This window comes from Meriones unguiculatus, chromosome 1, assembly GCF_030254825.1.
Source record: "Meriones unguiculatus strain TT.TT164.6M chromosome 1, Bangor_MerUng_6.1, whole genome shotgun sequence".
Classification (NCBI taxonomy): Eukaryota; Metazoa; Chordata; class Mammalia; order Rodentia; family Muridae; genus Meriones; species Meriones unguiculatus.
The window spans coordinates 12,598,401-12,616,934 of NC_083349.1; the positions used below are offsets into that span (position 1 = coordinate 12,598,401).

The 18,534-nt window shown below is 46.1% G+C and overlaps 1 protein-coding gene across 2 annotated transcripts in view; it reads left to right on the forward strand.

The window, feature by feature from the left end:
* Positions 1–18,534, forward strand: part of Dock1 (dedicator of cytokinesis 1) — a 494,434-nt gene that overhangs the window by 464,725 nt on the left and 11,175 nt on the right. For both annotated transcript variants that reach the window (XM_060381413.1, XM_060381416.1), the window contains exons 44-48: positions 637–723; positions 2,338–2,514; positions 3,391–3,474; positions 8,578–8,715; positions 14,432–14,577. In XM_060381413.1, the coding sequence (XP_060237396.1) occupies positions 637–723; positions 2,338–2,514; positions 3,391–3,474; positions 8,578–8,715; positions 14,432–14,577 (632 nt within the window). The remainder of the gene's footprint in view (positions 1–636; positions 724–2,337; positions 2,515–3,390; positions 3,475–8,577; positions 8,716–14,431; positions 14,578–18,534) is intronic.

Below are 18,534 nucleotides of genomic sequence, written 5' to 3' on the forward strand. Positions count from 1 at the left end.
ACCAAGTTCGGGCCAGGGGAGTTACATGAGACCTTATCTCAAAAGAAAAAAAAATTTAAACAAAATATACATGTGAAAAAAAGCATAACACTGAGTGAGAAGTCTTGAATAAAGAACACTAAAGTGTTCAGGTCCTCACCGGTGCATTGTGGTATGTGCCTCTCTTCTATTTCTACACTATGTTCCCATACAATATAAACATAATAATTGTGTTGTTTAAAATGGTGATTTTTATTAAAAACACAAGAGGCCAGTTTTAGGAAACTTTGACTTTGAGGGGTTTGTGCCTTTGAGTTTCTTCTGTAAACTCAGTTGGACCCCTCCCCTAAACACACTTATTGAAGAGAGAACCCCTCTTATTCTGGGGTGTTTACATCACCCCTGCTCACCCACTATATTCTCTTGCCAAACAGCAGAGAGGCGTGTGTGACAGTGCCTTTTGATGATGTGCTATGACTGTTAAGTAGAACATGGCTCCTGAGGTTTCCTCAGCACACACTTATCCTTTGAGAACACAAGCAGACCCTGTTCTCCTGGAGGACTCACCTGATGGGGTCACACGGATACCCAGCAGAAAAGAGCCCCTTCCTACTGGCATCTGCCTCCTGACATATATTATGTGAATTCTGCTTACAGAATATGTGGATCGAGAGAACCATCTACACCACCGCCTACAAACTACCAGGAATTTTAAGGTGGTTTGAAGTCAAGTCTGTCTTCATGGTAAGGACACGCCCTAGAAGAAGTGGCTGCCTCCCTCTCCCATTGCATTTGACACGCCCTCCTTGTCCCCAAGGATCACTGTGTGTACCTTAAAACATCAATATCTCCCCATCTCCTCCAGCACCTTATACCCCAGAGCCAGCTGACCCCATTCCCTCTCACACGTTAGTAATTTCAGCCACAGCTGTGTTGCTTTGATAGTTCTTTCTCTTAACTAAATGAAAAGTTTAAAGTATGTTCCCACTGCCATAAACTTTCTACCAATGGTTGTTTTGTTGCCATTTACATGACAACTCAATGAATAGAATTTACTCATTTCAAGTGAGAATGTATTCCTCCTTGATCATATTTTTAAAGACATGATTCCCAACGTATTAGCCAAACTTTTCCTCACTGTGATACCGGGTTATTTTGTTGTTTGCTTTTGTTTATGAATGGGCATTTTACCTGCATGTGTGTCCCATATGTGCCACATACATGCAGTGCCAGTTGAGGCCAAAAGAGAGGGTATTGTATCCCCTGGTATTGGAGCTACAGATGGTTATGAGCCAACATGTGGATGTTCAGAATCAAACTCAAGTCCGCTGGAAGAGCAGCCAGTCCTGTTAACCACCAAGTCACATCTAGCACCGTGAGTTTTATTTACATGGAACTCACATTTGTGGGGAGCTACAGGATGGCTTCACTAACAAAACACAGAACTGTGCCCTAGGTTTATTGCCAGGACCAAAATATCAGGACTATGATAATTGCCCATATAAAATGATCTAACAAAAAGATAAGGATGGAGTAGCCCACTTGATGGAATGCTCGCTCTGTGTGCACAGAGTCTTGAGTCCTATCCTCAGCACCACATAAACTGAGGGTGGCCGTGTACATCAGTAATACTAGCATACACGGGGATCACAAGTCTCAATGTTATCTTCATCTGTATGTTGAATTTGAAGAAGCCAACCTCAGGCTACAAGATATTCTGTCTCAAAAAAAATCTAATTAAAATATGCTTTTGTTCATGTGTTTTCACTGGGCTGGATGCTACCTCAAGCGATGGCTCCTGCCATTCAATTAACAGTGAGTCCCTGAAACACCTGGTGATTTGGCTTAAGGACTTGGCTAAGCTTGCCAGTTTGGCTCTTTCCTAGTGTATGCCCACTGATTTTTTTTTTTTTTTTTTTTTTTTTTTTTTTTTGCCCATGCCAATGAGAGCTGTGGGCCCTTCCATGAACATATATGTCCCTGCTCCAGCAGACCTCTCCACTCCACCTCAGCCAAGATGGAGCTCCCAGCCCCCCAGAGTCCTCAGGACCTTCTTCCTCCTGGGGACATGGTCTGAGACCTCAGTTCTCTTTCACTAAGCTACCAAGGTAAATAGAAGGCTGTCAGAACATTAGCCATGAGACCATATAGCGTGGCCAGGCTGAGGTCTGGTGGAAAGCCAAGTCCCAAAAAATTCTTCATTAACATTCACAAGACGACTGAATTTTCATTACCCCAAATACCCATGTTTGCACAGAAACCATGTGTTGGAAGAAAAATGTACAGGAGGCCATGAAGGCTGCCTCAACTGTGCACTACAGGACCTGGGGTGATGGCCCCATGCTCTCTTTCTTACAGGTAGAGATCAGCCCGCTGGAGAATGCCATCGAGACAATGCAGCTGACCAATGACAAGATCAGCAGCATGGTCCAGCAGCACCTGGATGACCCAGGCCTACCTATCAACCCCCTGTCCATGCTCCTGAATGGCATTGTGGATCCCGCCGTCATGGGTGGCTTTGCCAATTATGAGAAGGTGAGTGGCATAGCTGGGATGGCCTGAGTATTCTCAGGCTCCATCCCCTGAGACCCAGAAGTTATCCTGAAGAGTTACCATCACTTTCCAGAACTCCTGGGAGTCATTAAGGGCCTGAAGACTCCATCCTGGGGACAAACAGGAATCCAAATGTTTACCCTAGGGAGATGACGTAGGTTCAGTGGAAACGTCTCTAGCCTTCCTCAATAGTAAGAATTGGTGGGAATGGGCTGAAACTGAATATCATGGGTACAGGCTAACCCAGGTCTGCTCACCATAGCCCACTGCCCATTTTCGCAGATGCCGAAGCTGCCACGCATTTATTTACTTCTTTCCTGTGACAGTTTTCCTGATACCACAGTGACATATTTGAGCCACGAGGCCTATGTGGTCCGCAAGACTAAACCATTTGTCTGCTGGCTTTACACAAAAGAACTTGGTTGACACAGATCTAAACCGTGAAACCTGAGACCAAAAGGGCTCTACTAGTGAGCTGGCAATGATTGTGGGAGAAAAGTTAGTAACTTCCCAGTGTCTGTGTCCTCTTGGTCTGGCTGGAATCAATAGAACAGAAGTATATCAGATATGTAGGTGAGCTTCCAGGCATTGGTGCAGCTGAGAGGACAGGAGCCATTCCTACTCAACAGGGCTAAGTAATCTAGACCTGCTATGGCCTTTCTGCACTCCTGGCTGCCTGTGTACTCCATGTATTGTGTTTGACCTTGGGCCCTGGGGATGGGGGCCGGTTAACCCTGGGTCTACAGGGAGTGCCATGGGAGGGCTGTGGCACTAGGTTATTGTTCTCTTCTTGAGGCTCCAATGCACAATGCTGTGCTGGGCAGTCACCTGTGCTGAACAGCTCTCCTGTCTCCACAGGCTTTCTTCACAGACCGATACCTGCAGGAGCACCCTGAGGCCCATGGGCAGATTGAGAAGCTCAAGGACCTGATAGCCTGGCAGGTTTGTATGGCTAGGAAGGGAAGACGGGTGACTCGGCCCCTTCACACACATTCCTAGCAGAATGGCGGCAGCCTCGGGATCAACATACTCACTGTGATACCCCACTGTGATAAAGTCACTTAAACACCCAAAAAATTCTGTGTTGCAAGTGAACAAGATCTGCTAGGAAGCTTTTGTCTGCTAGAATAGAAGAATATCAGATATCAAGGTAGACTCAGAGCTGCAAAAGCTCATACCTCAGTCCCTGTGGTGAGAAAGAGAGACAGACAGACAGACACACATACAGACAGAGAGAGAGCTCCATAGGGTAGCTGCAGCCTGCCCTGTGAGCTGCCCTTCCATTGTGAGGAGGCAGCTCTGAAGGATGAGTATCATTGTTTGTGTTTGCCCAGCTGTGGTTCTGAATGCTACGTTGACTCCATTCTTGCTTCTTGGCTGTCTACTTCTAGAGTAGGAAGCTGCAGAGGGCCCCTTGGATTCCCTGGTGTCTGTGTTTCCGGAACCCCTGGGCTGGGTGTTCTACACTCCCTCCATCTGTATTCGCTCTGCCACCAGAGCAACTTGCTGCAGCTCCCCTCACACAGGCAGCAAAGATGTGCTGACTCCATGATCTCCACCAGGTGTAATTTTCCTAGCCAGACTACAGAAGGCAGGGAGTGGGCCAGGTCCGCAGGAGTTAGGAATGTGCCCACGCTGGAGGAGCTGGAGAGCTAGCCAGCTTGTGTTAGAGTTGTGCAGGTGTTCAGGCTGCGTGTATGGCTAAGCCTGGCCCCAGACTCTTGAGTGTGCCTAAGGACACCCAGGCTCAGCACAGAACTGTTCTTCCTAGGAAACCTTCTGGGCATCCTATACTGACTCCTAAAACAGTCTCATCCTTGTGACATCTCTGTCACCAGCACATTGGCCAGTGAGACCTCTTAGGGAGTGGGGCTAGGTTAGGGTTCGCAGCCAAGTTGGACGTCTTCTAAACTTGCGTTCAGATGTATTCGATGACTAGCTTTTCACAGCTCTCAGTACACACTGTACACACGTATACACCAGCTCTAATCGTGCTTCCCATCCTTTCTTCCCTCAGCTTCCAGCATCTGCCCTTCTACGTTCAGTTTGTATGGACCTGGTGACTCTAAGAAACTCCATGAGTAGAACTGTGTATGATTGGTCCTTTGGTGTGTTTTATTTCTCTTGGCATAGTGACGTCAAGGTTCATCCGTGTTGTAGCGTATGTTAGGGTATCTTTTTGTAAAGCTAAACAATATTCTGTGGTGAGCATTTGGGTTGTGTCTGCCTTGTGGCTGCTGTAACTAATAATGAAATGAACACGAGTGTACAAATGCCTGCCATCTCCCTGCTTTCTGGACTCTGTCTATACTGAAGGTTAGATTTTCTGTATTGCATAAAATTCTAGTCTGTGGCTTTCAGCCGTTACCAAACTTATCTAAAGTAGCTGAATCGTCTTATACCCCAAATTCAAGATCTTCACCAAGACTTTTTATTATTTGGGTTTTCTTTTTTCATATCATGGCCATTTTACATGAATATGTCGCTTTATACATTTTTAAGAGAATTACATGAAAAGGAGATATTTTGACTTTTGTCATAAATCTCTTGAAGTCTGATTGCCCTGGAATTGTTTTGTGACATAATTAGATTCTCCGAATGCAAAGTGTGCAATACTGTTGGTTAATTAGTGGATGCTTCACAGAGAAGTAAGTCACATCTCCATTCTCCCTGTGACTTTTACTTAAAAATAAAGAAAGCATAGAAAAGAGTTTAAATTTTGGATGATTCCATTTGAAGCACCAGAAACAAAGAGAACACAGAACTCAAAATACCCAAGAATGCTATAACACAAAAACTAGTTTGGTCTGTGGAAGTTCTATTGATTTCCACCACCCCCCCAACCCCTGTAAGCTTTTACAGCAAATTGGATTTTATGAGTTTCAAGTCATACAGAGGAAAATAATTTGTTCCCCAGAGAGAGACTTTATGCCAGCACCATGTCATCGCTCCTAATAACTATATTAAAAGATGAATTTTAAAACAGCTCTTGGGAAAGTTGAAAGAAAGAATCTGTTTTCTAGCAACTTCATTAAATCAAAGAGCAAAGGGAAAAAAATACATATTCAGAACATTACCTGTGATTTTGCTCTCATTTGCAAGTGTTTTGATATCTTCGTATCAGTAATTGAGTTGTATGTTCATTAAAAAAATGAGAGCTTTACAGTTAGCCTGGTTCTCATTTTGCTCGTTAGTTTATTCAGTTTGGGTTTTTTCAGAAATTCTATCCAGGCAGAGTGGGGTTTCTCCTGGGAGGAGTCCCAGGGTTTGCTGGCTGAGTTACAGCACAGGTATACGGTCTCCAGCACCTGCAGTTCCACTGAGACTGGCTGGTTGGCCCGGGCCTGCTCCTCACCTCTGCTTTGTGGTTCTAAAGAAGATTGTGATAATCTGCCCTCCATAGCCGGAAGTCTGGGCATGCTGCAGGCTGCCTAGGGCCCGCAGACTTTGCAGTCGATAGTCAGGCGCTTCTTCCTCAAAGCCTCAGCTCTGGCTTCCCTCAAACACACCTGCAGAGTGTCCAAAGATGAGCCCACGCCTCCTCCTGCTAGACTGCTATGCAGAGTACTTATTTTCTTTGAAATGTACAGAGATGAGAGACCAGCCTCACTCATCATCCCCAGCTGACAACAGGCACCGCCCTTTCTGCAGGGGCTGGTGCCCTCGGAGCAATGAACAAAGCTGTCAAGTGTTCCCTGCTGCTGGCAAGGCCTGGACCTGTGCAGAGCACACACAGCAGGGTACTTGAGGAAGGCACTCATGAGGCAAGCTGAAGGTTCCCTTTGAATAACTGGAGGTGTGGCTGAGGAAGCCCCCTCTTCTCTTCCAGAGTCTGGGGCTCTTTAGAAATAACAGATTCCAAAATGTACCCATGGCGACTCAAGCTGTGGGGCACAGTTTCCGAGTCCTGGGGCAATTGTGGCAATCCTGCGTGGGGTTAGGCATCTGCCTGCCAAAGATATTTTGAACATGTGGAACAAAAAGGCCCTTGGTCTATGGCTTCTCTTTGTATATTAAGCACCTCATACGTTGGACTGAGATCCACAGAATAGCATCTTCTTTCCTTTCATTTAGAATCACAGCTGCAGCTCAGCTCCAAATAGACCTAGAATCAGGGGCCAAATCCTATTCTATGAGAAGGCTTTATCTGCTCAGCATTAGAGACGACTGAGAGCACTGAATTCTCTCACCTTGTAAGTCTCACCTGCCAAACTGCAGGTTCCAGCAATCCCGGTGCAAACAAGGGTCTCAGCTCTCACTCTCATCCATCACCATCGGGGAGGAGGTAGCCTCCCCGAGACAAAGAATAATTGTATCACCCTCAACCATCACCATCACCGTCACCACAAAAACCAGGATGATTGGATTGCGCTCTGCACATTTGAGACAGCCATTCTAAATCAGAACTGCTCTTATCATCTAGAGTGACTGTGGTTTCACCTAGAGACAGCCTTCCCACCTGTGCTCGCCTTTCCTCTTCCACACACAACACCTTTGCCATGCCATCTGAAGACGTCCCGGTATATCTTTGTCATACCTCCCACCCTTCCACCCTTCCCCTCCCATGCCCAGTCAGAATTCAGGAAGCAAAAGACTAGCAATGAACATTTTTGAGGCTAGTCCCGGGTGCACGGTGGCAAAGCCTTGGGGAAGCTGCAATTTGCATGAGGAATTCCTACAGGATATGAAAGCACCTTGTCTGTTTCAAAAAGCTCACGTGCACATGGGCCTCATGTGATAACTGGACAGAAATTGAGAACTGGCTTATGCCCAACTGTCAGCATAACAAAGTTTTGTACCCATGCCCCCTGAGCAGGCTGGGTGCCTTGAATATGGGGGTGTTTGCATGCCCCTCCTTCCCTGAAGTACAAGAGAGGCAGCAGCTGTGTGCTATAAATGGAAGCAGATATAGCTCATGAGTTGATTCCTCTTGCTAAGATTCCTTGAGTTTGTTCACATGAAATTCAATTGTGTACTTATTATCCATCTCACTAATAAATACGCTGGTTCAGATTGGTATTCTGTCTTATTAGGAAAATCTGTTTTTAATCAGTATTTTTATTTAATTATAAATTATTAAGAGGAAGCCTCTCAGCTTGATTGCACTGGAGACTGACTAACTTCCAGTCCAGGTGCTAGGGGAGAAGCAGAGGCCAGAGACAGAGTGGAGCCTGTTCTCATGCCCACCCCCTAGCCGAAACTGCTCCAGGGTTCTCTGGCACTGAGAGAATGAAAATGTCTTGTGTGACGGTTTTAAAGGTCAGCGTCATTTCTACTGTCGGAAGTGAAGTGTTGGCACGGATATCCTGTGACAGTAGTGTCGGCAGAGAAGCGATTATTTTTGGTTTTAAGGGAGAATAAATTTAGTTTTTTCTTTCCACGTAAGAATATCCGTCAGGGCTATAGATCGCCTATAATTGGATTGTTATGTTTGGGGTAGGCTTCTCAATTGCCTATAAATACAATCTTCTCAGCTGATAAATGAGCCCTAGCGTGACCTTTGGCTACCAGAACAAAGCATATGGGTACACATTCAAAGCACAACTTTCCCCAAACGCTAGAGAGAAACACTTGTGCAGAGTCTATTCTGGAATGGATTGGGTGACTCCTACCAAGTAACAGCGTGCCCACCACCTGGATCCCTTCAGGACCCTTCAGTTCTTTCTTTTTTAAATTAATTAATTATTTTTTTTTTCAAGATAGGGATTCTCTGTGGAGCACTGGCTGTCGTGGACTATGTAGACCAGGCTGGCCTCAGACTCACAGAGATCTGCCTGCCACTGCCTACCAGAGTGCTGGGATTACAGGTGTGCTCCACCAGGCCCAGCTGACCCAAGCAATTCCTATTTAAACATTTTTAATAAATCTTATTTCAACATTTCTTATTTAAACTCTGGGCAGACAGGTGTTAACCTGCCTGCTGATGAGTTTAATCAGTCACTCTGATTTGGGAACTAAAAAGCAAGTGCAGCCAGCCTGCTGCTGCGTCCTCCTGCTGTGTATTGCTCCTTCCCCAAATCAGAAACACCGACCTGTGTTTTTCAGATTCCATTTTTGGCTGAAGGGATCAGGATTCATGGAGACAAAGTCACAGAGGCGCTGAGGCCATTCCACGAGCGCATGGAAGCCTGCTTCAAGCAGCTGAAGGAAAAAGTGGAAAAGCAATATGGTGTCAGGACCATGGTAAGTGGGCAGGTCACAGAAGATGATTGTCCCATTGGAGCGGAGGTCCTGAGCTGAGGCCACTGTAACGCCTGCTAGGAGATGGGATTTTAGGGATGTCAGCCTTCTTATTAGCACACTTTATGGGATATATTAATTACTAAATACCTCACTCATCTCTGAATTGTGTGCTGTTTACATTGATACAGTCCAGGGGTCTTGATAGAGCTAAAGAATTAAAAAGGAGGGAAAAAAATCTACAGTGTGACAGGTAGCAGTAGAGAGAGAAAATTTGGAGCACCACAAACAGGAGCAACTGAATCAGCTGCTAAGGATATCTATTGGGGTTGAGGAAATGCATGCATGCAGCAGATAGTCAGAGAAAGACCCTCTGCAAAGCAGACAGGGAACTCAAGAAGCCAAAAACCCAGCTTCTTAAGCTGGAGGTTTTTAGCTCTCTGCAGAGTCTTCTTCCTCTAAAGTAGGGTTGGTTAGTTGGAAGAAATACAGGATGGCTGATTGGCCCCCAACAATTGTATCCTAATGATCAGGCCTTGAACTTGCTGAGGCAGTCTATGGAGGTATGGTAAGCGGGAGGGGTGTGTGTGGGGGAGGATTAAACCAGTCTTGGAAGTTTGCCATCTTTATTACCTAGCCATGGCCCTTTTCCCTATCTGTCTGCCTACCGGGAAATCTGGCTAACTCCTAGTCCCTCAAGGTCATGGAGAAATTTCACAGAGGTCTCTGGGACTCAGTTGGGCTACAGAGCTCATGCCATGGATAGAGAGCTCAGGCAATATAGCACTCATGATATCCCAAAGCAGACATGGAGTCAATGCCTAGTTCGGCATTAAAGCCTACAAACTGTGGCCAATGGGCTCAGAGAGATAATAGCTTTAATAGTATTGAGTTTTCCTTGAAAGCATGAAGACTGAAGTTTGATCCCCATCTTATCATGTAAAATAAAATAAAGCCAGACATAATGACACACATGTGTAATCCCAGTTCATGGAAGGCAGAAACATACAGATCCCTGGAACTCACTGGCCAGCCAGCCCTGCCTATTTGGAGAGCTCTGGGCAAGGTGAGAGATCCTGTCTCAGAATAGAAGGTGGACAGCACATGAGAGAAATATGCCTGAGATTTATGACCCCCCTCCACACACACACACACCATGGCCAGGAAGGGAGAAGAAATGGGTTACTGATGTTGTAAATTGTTGCTAAAGGATCTTTGATCTTCAATAATGGCTATTGAAGAAGGTAGAAATGATCCAGGCTGGGAGGCAACCAGGGGTCTGAGTGGCAGGCCAGAAACCAGTGCAGACACAAGAGCTGCAGTTGGAAAGGCTAGCAGCCTCCAAGAGCCAGGAACACCAGTCAGGGGCAGTAGGCTGTGGTCAGGGCATGGAGCTAAATGGCTCTGGTGATAAGTTCCTGAAAAATTCCTGGACTAGAGCTGGGTCAGAAGCATGACAGATGGGGCAGCCTTGATTTTCAGTAATGCAAAGAGGCCTGCAGATGTACTCTTACAGACGAGCCCCTACTGAGCATGGAGCTGGCAGCTCCAATCCCATAGGTCAGTGCTTTGTCAGGGACCAAGCAGGACATGAGCCAGACAGGAAAATAATGATCCTGGACTATGGTTTGCAAACCAGCAGATGAGAGCCTGAGACTGACAGCCCAGTGGGAGCCCCGGCAGGTAAACAGCTGAGGGCACAGGGTGCCCCCCCTACTGTTTGGAAGGACCCTTCTGCAAGTCAGAATCCTTGAACAGCGCTGTGTGATGGCTTAGAACCCACAGCTTTCCACCTTCAGGGCTGAGTGGCAAAAAGTTTGTGGGTGTGTCAGAAGGCAGCTCTTCCAAAGCCTCACCGAGAAAGCTCTCTGTAGGGCACAGGTCAAAAAAGAAAGCTAGGGCAGGGAGGTGGGGGTGGTGTGCAGGGTTGGGTTCGGGGGACACGGGGAGTTTATAAAGATGATGGGTGTCTTTTCAGACAGGTTTCCCTTGTACCTTGGCACCCATCCTTAGCTAAGCAATTTCTGTATCACCTTCTCCAGATGCCATGCTTCTCTTGGTGGGGACAGCCAGGCATCCCACCCAGGGCAGTGAGGCTTTCAGAGCATGATCTGGAGACAGAGTTCAGGGAGCATCTGTACACAAGGGTGCTGTGATGCATGAGTCATACTCCATCCTGGGGACCAGAGTGAGGCTCTGCAGCCAGCCTTTCTGGGTAGACAGCAGCTTAGGCTGCACCCTGTTGTTCTGTGAGATACGTGTTCATAAAGAAAGGCAGGCTGGAAGGCACCTTGTTTTGTCACCTACTTTGGAAACCTACAACCATCCCAAAATACTTTGAGATGCAAAAGAGATGGGTCTTTAAAAAAAATAAACAACCCTCAGAAAGGACATAAAGCGTTTTGTCGGTGTTTCTGAGCCGGCCTGAGCTGGGAAGGGGAAGGACCACACGTTCCCCGACTGCATAATGCACAGACCCTCCAGCTTGCCCCTCTGAGCCGTGTATTTTGTCGATCCTGGAGATCCAAGGAGACACTGCTTCCTGGATGAACCCTGAGTAGACTCCAAGAGACTCTCAGAATGGACATGCCAAGCACTGGCGCCTACCTCTACCTTTGCTTCCACCTCCACACATGTGAAACCTTTTTCTGTTTCTCACCCCCCTGGTGCTCTTCCTAAATACCGATGGGGGCCAGGGAAACTTGCTTGGCTCTGCTCTCTTTTCTCACCTCACCTGAACCAAACCACTGTTCAGGCCAGGTGCTGGTTGGAGCTCCAGGTCTGTCTCTCCAAGGGACCCCTACTAGCTCCTTATGGGGTTCCCTCTGTCCCACAGCCCAGTACTTCAGTGCTTCTGAAGTGCATCAGCTGCAGAGCCCAGTCATCAGTGCCTCATCAGCGCTCACACTGGCTCCCATGCCACTTTACCTAGAAGGAGACTCAGACCAGGCCCCTGAGTGCTTCTCATGGCCTCAAACCTGGCTCCCTTCAGGGGCAGCATGGATGCCTGAGTCTCCAGTCCACAGCTGCCATTTAAGTAGAACAAAATACACCTACTTCTCTCCCTTCCTTATAGCTCACCTTGATCCATTCACCTGTCCATGACTCAGTGTGCAGCCAACACTCAATGGGCATGGTTGGAAAGTATCCTTCAGCCAGGAGGCAAAGATGCAATGTTCAGAGAATCATGACAGGGCCTGAGGGTCACTCTGGCTGGGAAGATCAAAATAAATTGTCTATCCAGATACCAAAGCAACAGGACAAGGACAAAAGAAGCTGCCACCAGCCTTGTATCAAGCCTTCTAGCCCTCATATGTAATCATTGTTAATCCTTACAAAGGGCCCACAGTGGGGACAGGGCTCTCTGCATGTCCCCAGAGAAGCTCACATTGATCCCTTGCTTTCCACACAGTTCATAGTTGGTGCTAGAGACAAAAATCTAGTCTGTTCTAATTGTTTGGCTGTGCGGCTGGAACAGACAGACAGCAAGACTATTACCGTGACCTGTAACTACCTGTGGGTTCTGGGTAAGATTCTGGTTGCTTCAGATGGAAAGAATGAAAGTCCTCTTAGTTCTAGAATTCGGAGGCCCTACTCAGTGAAGAAGTGAGGCAAATGGACCAGAAGCTCCCCTCAGTGAGTGTCCTATAAATACAAACCTCCAACAAGGGCTTGTTGTCCAGACCCTTCCCCTGACTTCCTCCTTCTCATGTACATCCTAGTGTATGTGCAAGTTGGTTACCATGCCAGCCCTGGCTAGTTGACAGTAGGAGGCCTGTCCTTTCAAAAGCTTAGGGTATCTTCACCTGACCTTTGTCTCCTCTGGCCCCAGCAGTCTCCTGTTCAGGAGCACCTGTTTGTGAGCAACACTGCATTACCGACATAGCAATCTACATGCTGGATCTTCTCAGGAACGGGCACACAGTGCCAGGGCACCCCCACACACATACCAACTAGTTCAAGTTTCTACTCAGCTGTTGGCTTGGCATTGGTCTCCTTGGCTGTTCCTTCCCCTGCTGGGATAGTGATGAAGCACAAGGCAAAGTTCTGCAAGTTACAGAAGTCAGCAGAATCTGAAGTTTGTTCACCGCCCTGTATGTCAAATGGATAGCAATCAAGTCAAACTTGAAATACATTCAGTGGAGTCAGGAAGGCAGTCCCTCCCCAGCAAGATAGGTGTTCAGAGATAGAATCACCTTCCCCAACTGATCCTCCACCTTTAGCCCTGTGGAAGAATGACCAGAGATATTGTGGTCGAGAAGGCCAAACATGTGACCAGGTCTCATTTAAAATATAAAGTGAGTCAAAGCTCACTGGCCTCGGAGATGCCAGAGAACAGATAGCATCCCAGAGATGGGGTTGGGTGGTGATGAGCAGGTCAGAATGCGCCTAGACAGAACACTATCCTGGAATCAATGGGGATAACAAGGGAGACAGCTGCATCCCTGCGTTTAGTGCAAGACAGAGAGGGGGTATTGTAGATCAAAGCATCGTTCTGCATACCAGCAGGGCTTCAGAAAGGATGAGAAGAGGACATGGTATAGACACCGAGTCTCCAGGTGTCGTGTAGAAAACATTTCTGCATATGGGAAGAATCTACAAGATACTCTGCCCCTTCTAATTTTCTCCCAATAGCTGATTAATCATGGTAGACATCCATGGAGATGCCTACTGGCACCATCATTGGTCCTAAGTTCAAGACTGTGCTGGCAACCCCAGAAACTTATTGCCTTGAGCCAGTGGCCTGCACTGTACCAGGCCTTACTGTTTGTTTTGTAAATAAAGTTTTTTAGCAGACAGACACACTCCTTTCTGCATCATATGTAATCAACACCTTGCTATTCTCCAAGAGCTAGGATTACTGCAATCCAGATCAGCTGTCCTCTAGGTGATTAGCTGTTGTAACATGCCAGGATCCTGAGCTGCAGCAGGGAGGGTAATGCAACACGAGAGGAATGACACACAGAGATGTGATTTCTGCCAGCCCAAGGAAAGTGTTTCTGAAGCAGCTGTGGTCCAGATGGGCCAACATCTGGCTTCCGGCTCAGGTACACTGGTGTTTCCTGGCTAATTAGATGGAGATGCATGCTGTATCCCATTGGCATTGGTTTTTCGTAATGTACAGCAAGTTGTCAAAGACAGAACTAGAAAATTCCCTGTCGTGACTGTTTTCTTGGAATGTGTCATTGGTCCTCTTTGTAGGAAAAGGGTGACACATAGCCTGGCCCAGGTTTTTCTTCCATCACTCTTACTCATGTGAGCAGATCTCTGGTGGAGAGGCAGCCTCTGTAGTGAGGGCTTTGAGCCAATATGCCTCTATGAGTCTAGACATCTGACCCAGGTGTTACTGTGCAGATGATCAAAGGTCATACAAAGATCTTGCACATTTCAGTAACATTCTAGATGCACTCTCTGTTAAACTTCCTGATGAGTAGCACCACTGTAGGACAGGCTGATGTTCCTTGGAGAAGGAAATTATATTTCAAATAAAAAGGCCAAGAAGGTTTTTTGGTTTTGTTTTTGTTTCAGTTGAATTGGGTCTCAAAAGATGTTGAAATTGCCTTCTTTTTTTCCTCCTCAGCTCAGAAGAAGAAGAAGAAGAAAAAAAGGTTTATGAAGTGTGGGCTCGTGTTGCCTTGATCCCACATTGCTGAGGCTGCTTCAGCACAGGAACCTGACCATAGTGGCCCAGGTGTTAACACATTTCTTCTTCTCTCAGCCCTCAGGCCTGGATGACAGGAGAGGCAGCCGTCCACGGTCCATGGTTCGCTCCTTCACCATGCCATCGTCTTCCAGGCCCCTGTCAGTGGCTTCGGTCTCTTCCCTCTCCTCTGATAGCACCCCTTCCAGGCCAGGCTCTGATGGGTGAGTTGGGCTCAGCAACTGGGAATCCATGGAAGGAAGGCTGGACACCTCATGGGGTGCCACCAGTACCCTGGGGTTGCAGAGCACCCCTGGACTCACTGTTTTTGAAACAGAGACTCTCCCAGACACTTCACCTGTGGTGCCAGATATCACAATGGAGGTCTTATTGCTACCATGAAACACCTTCCTGTGGGTAGCATTACCAGAAAGGTGTCTGCCAAGCCTTAAAACTCCAGTGAGCATTTAATTCTCAGTGTGTCTCAACTTCCCTACTATCTCCATCATGCCAATGGCCAGAGCCAGGCTTATCTGACTGGATAACTCACTTTTTTTTTTTTTTGAGGGAGAGAGAGACAGAGAGGAGAGAGATTGTATATTGCTAATAAGGTTTTTTACTTTTAAAAAAAAAGATTTTTATTTTATGAATATGAGTGTTCACCTACACACACTCACACACACACACACATGTATATGTATATATGTGTGTGTGTGTGTGTGTGTGTGTGTGTGTCCACTACATGTATGCCTGGTACCCACAGAGGCAAGAAGAGAGCATCAGATCCCCTGGAACTTGAGTCGCAGAAGGCTGTAAGTTGAACCCCTTCCTCCAACACACACACACACACACACACACACACACACACACACACACACATACACACACACACACAAAGACACAAGTCCTCTGCAAGGACAGCACATGCTCTTAACTGCTGAGCCATCACTCCAGCCCCAGATTTATTACTTTTTAAAGAGTAATTCTGTTTAATTTAAATACTTCTGAGAAAAATATGCTGCCCCATACTTTATTTGGCTACCCTGCAGAATAGAAATCATACTGTCCTTTTCCCCCCCAACTTTTATTTTTCATTTTGTTAATTGCACCATCAAAACCACCTTTAAGAGTGAGTAAGGTGTATTAGCAGGTAAAGGCACTTGCTGCCAGATCAGATTCCTGGGACCCATGTGTGCAAAGAGAGAGCCAGTTCCAGCAAGTTGCCCTCTAACAGCACGGATGCTGCAGTCCCTGCCCAGGTGGGCGTCCACACATTCCATAAATACCTGACAAAAAACTAAAGAAAATCACAGTGAAGTATATAAGTACTCATACATTCACACGGTTGCACAAACACTCCCCACCCCTTGAACTCTTTCCTCTTACAAAACTGAACTTCACACCACTAAACCACACCTTGCGATCCCCTTCTTCAGACCCCCCCCTTAGCTGCCACTACTGTCTGCTGCCAAGTTTATCTAGTCCCGCACACACATCAGAGGCTATAGGCCACCTCTGCTCTGCAGGGCCATCTTGGATACCCCCTCATAGGAACTAAAGAACGCGTGAACCTGCTAGTTTATAAGCTAAGTAACCACCGTGAATCCTCAGTGTGGCTAGGACGTTAGCTCAGAGTGCTGCAAAGACCACCTGATGCTGGTATTTTCCTGTTGTTTTTGAGTGCCAAACCATGTAAAAATGTCTTGTTATGCAAAAGAATCACATACAGTTTACACATCAGAGCAGAACTTCCGAGCAGTTAGTTTTTGCACAGTTGTGATTATCCTAGCCTTTTCACTTGATAATTCATCACTATCAAACCTGCAGCCTTTGGTCCTTGTTCTATTCAGACACAGTCTTCTGGAGACTCTCAGGGACAGATCAGTTCTAAGTGCCCTTTCTTGCCAGCAATTGGTGTGCCTGATGGAGAACTGCAAATTCTCGCTGTGTTCTTTTCTTAACAGTAATTTTTATCAGTGTCTGATATTTAGGCCAAACCCATATGGAAATTCTCCACTTAGAGGTGTTTAAATCATATGTGCCTGTCACTTAGAACAAGATAGCTAAAAAAATTTAATGCAGCTTCCCTTCAAGAGAATCCCCAGGCTAGTTAGGGAAAGGTTTTTATATTCCTGAGAACACAGGGGTTAGGTGGAAATTGATGGAGAGGTTTTAGATGGAGTGGAGTATTACAGGCAGCTCACCCAGGAGGCGTTTGCTCAACCTTTAACCGCAAAGTGTCTCTATTAGAGTCCAGAACTGTGTTCATTCTTGGATTTCCATGCTTTGCTGTCTGACTAATGTGGACAAAGTGAGGCTTAATCTCAAATGGTACAGGTTACATGCATAATAAAGTTCCTCCTGGCTGCAGTGATCCCTCCTAAACAAAGAAATGTACAGGCACCTGTCTCTGTTGGGTTCCTTTAATGCTCATCAGGACACAGAGCAGAGTTCTCCTCCTAAGGTCCAAAGGAGGCCACAAGTCTTCCTTCTGCCTGTTTAAATTGTCTCAAGTTCAACAAAACCTAGAATAAAGTGATGACATTTTTAATATAGATAGATAGATAGATAGATAGATAGATAGATAGATAGATAGATAGATAGATAGATGGATGGATGGATGGATGGATGGATGGATGGATGGATGGATGGGTGGGTGGATAAGAATACCTTTGTTTTAATTATTTTTCTGTTGCTGTGATAAAATACCCTGAGAAAAAGTAACTTAGGGAAGTAGGGCTAGGTTAGCTCACAGTTCTGGAAGGATAGAGGCCATCATGGAGAGGAAGGTGTGACAGCAGGCAGAAAAGGCATGACAACAGCAGCTGGAGGCCAATCACATTGCACTCAGGAAGCAAAGTGGGGGTGGGGAGAGGAAGGAGAGAGACAGAGAGATATATCGGAAAGAAAAGGAAGTGGACCAGGTCCATGAACCATCAAAGCCTGGCCCCAATATTATACTTTCTCCAGCAAAACTCCACTCCTAAAGGTTCCATCACTTCTGCAAATTGCACCACCTACTGGGGACCAAGTGTTTAAATATATGAGCCAATGGGGGACAATTCTCTTTCAAACCACCAAAACCTTCATGGTCAAAGTCAAGAGTTGATGTGTAGATTAACATTCATTTTTAATCCCTTTATTTAATTTTTACTTTTGGAATTTTTCAGACATGCACAATGTAGACTAAATAGTATCTGGTGTCTTATCCCAGCAGCCAACGTTCACATTATAAACTCTCTTCCCATCTCGTTTCCACCTGCATCCCATCAACTTCATCTTTATTTTGTAACAAGTCTTAAGCGTTGTATCATGTTATCTGTTGATGTTTTGGACATAGCTATATACTTGAACATCACATTGACGTGAATTCCAAATTACTATGACATTTGTATCAGTTTCTCATTTTTTACACATTATATTTTTATTTTATTGTTTTTATCTTTGTGTGTGTATGTTTTTGTATGTATGTTTACATGCATGAATACAAGCACATACATGCCATGACAAGCATGTAGCAGTCAGAGGACCACCTCAGCTGTTGGTCTTCACCTTCCATCTTGCTTGAGACAGGCTCTCTTTTGGTTGTTCATTGCTGTCTGTACACACCAGCCTTGCTGCTCCTGCACGTCTAGATATTCTCCTGCCTCTGCTCCCATCTCACTGTCAGGAGCTAGGACTGCGGATGGGCAGCGCCACCCCTATCTCTACATGGGTGCTGTCGATTTGAGCTCAAGTCCTCACAGCTGCACAAGAGCTTTACACAGAGCACCATCCCATTGTGGTCCTACCTCACATTGCTTTTAAAGTTTGTTAGAAGCTAGACGGAATGAAGTCCTCACTTGCCTTTGGTTGATATCATCTCCTTAAGGCTCTCAATCCACTAAAAAAAAAATTGTCATTTCCTTGTAATTTGTTGAAAAGTCCAGATTGCTTACCTTCCTGTGTCTGCACTGAGCGGATCATGTTGATTTTGTGCCCTGTAGCGTGGGTACCATACAATGAGTGTCTTCCCCCTATTAGCAGCATACTGGGAGTTGAATCTAGCTGTGTGGTGTAATTCAGGTATGACTTGGGGCCAGCTGACCTTGTAGGTGGCTATCGGTCCTTCCCTTCAGAGGCACATCAGAACTGATTCTCTCTCTTGGTGATGGCGGCGGCCATTGGTAATCAATGCTCAG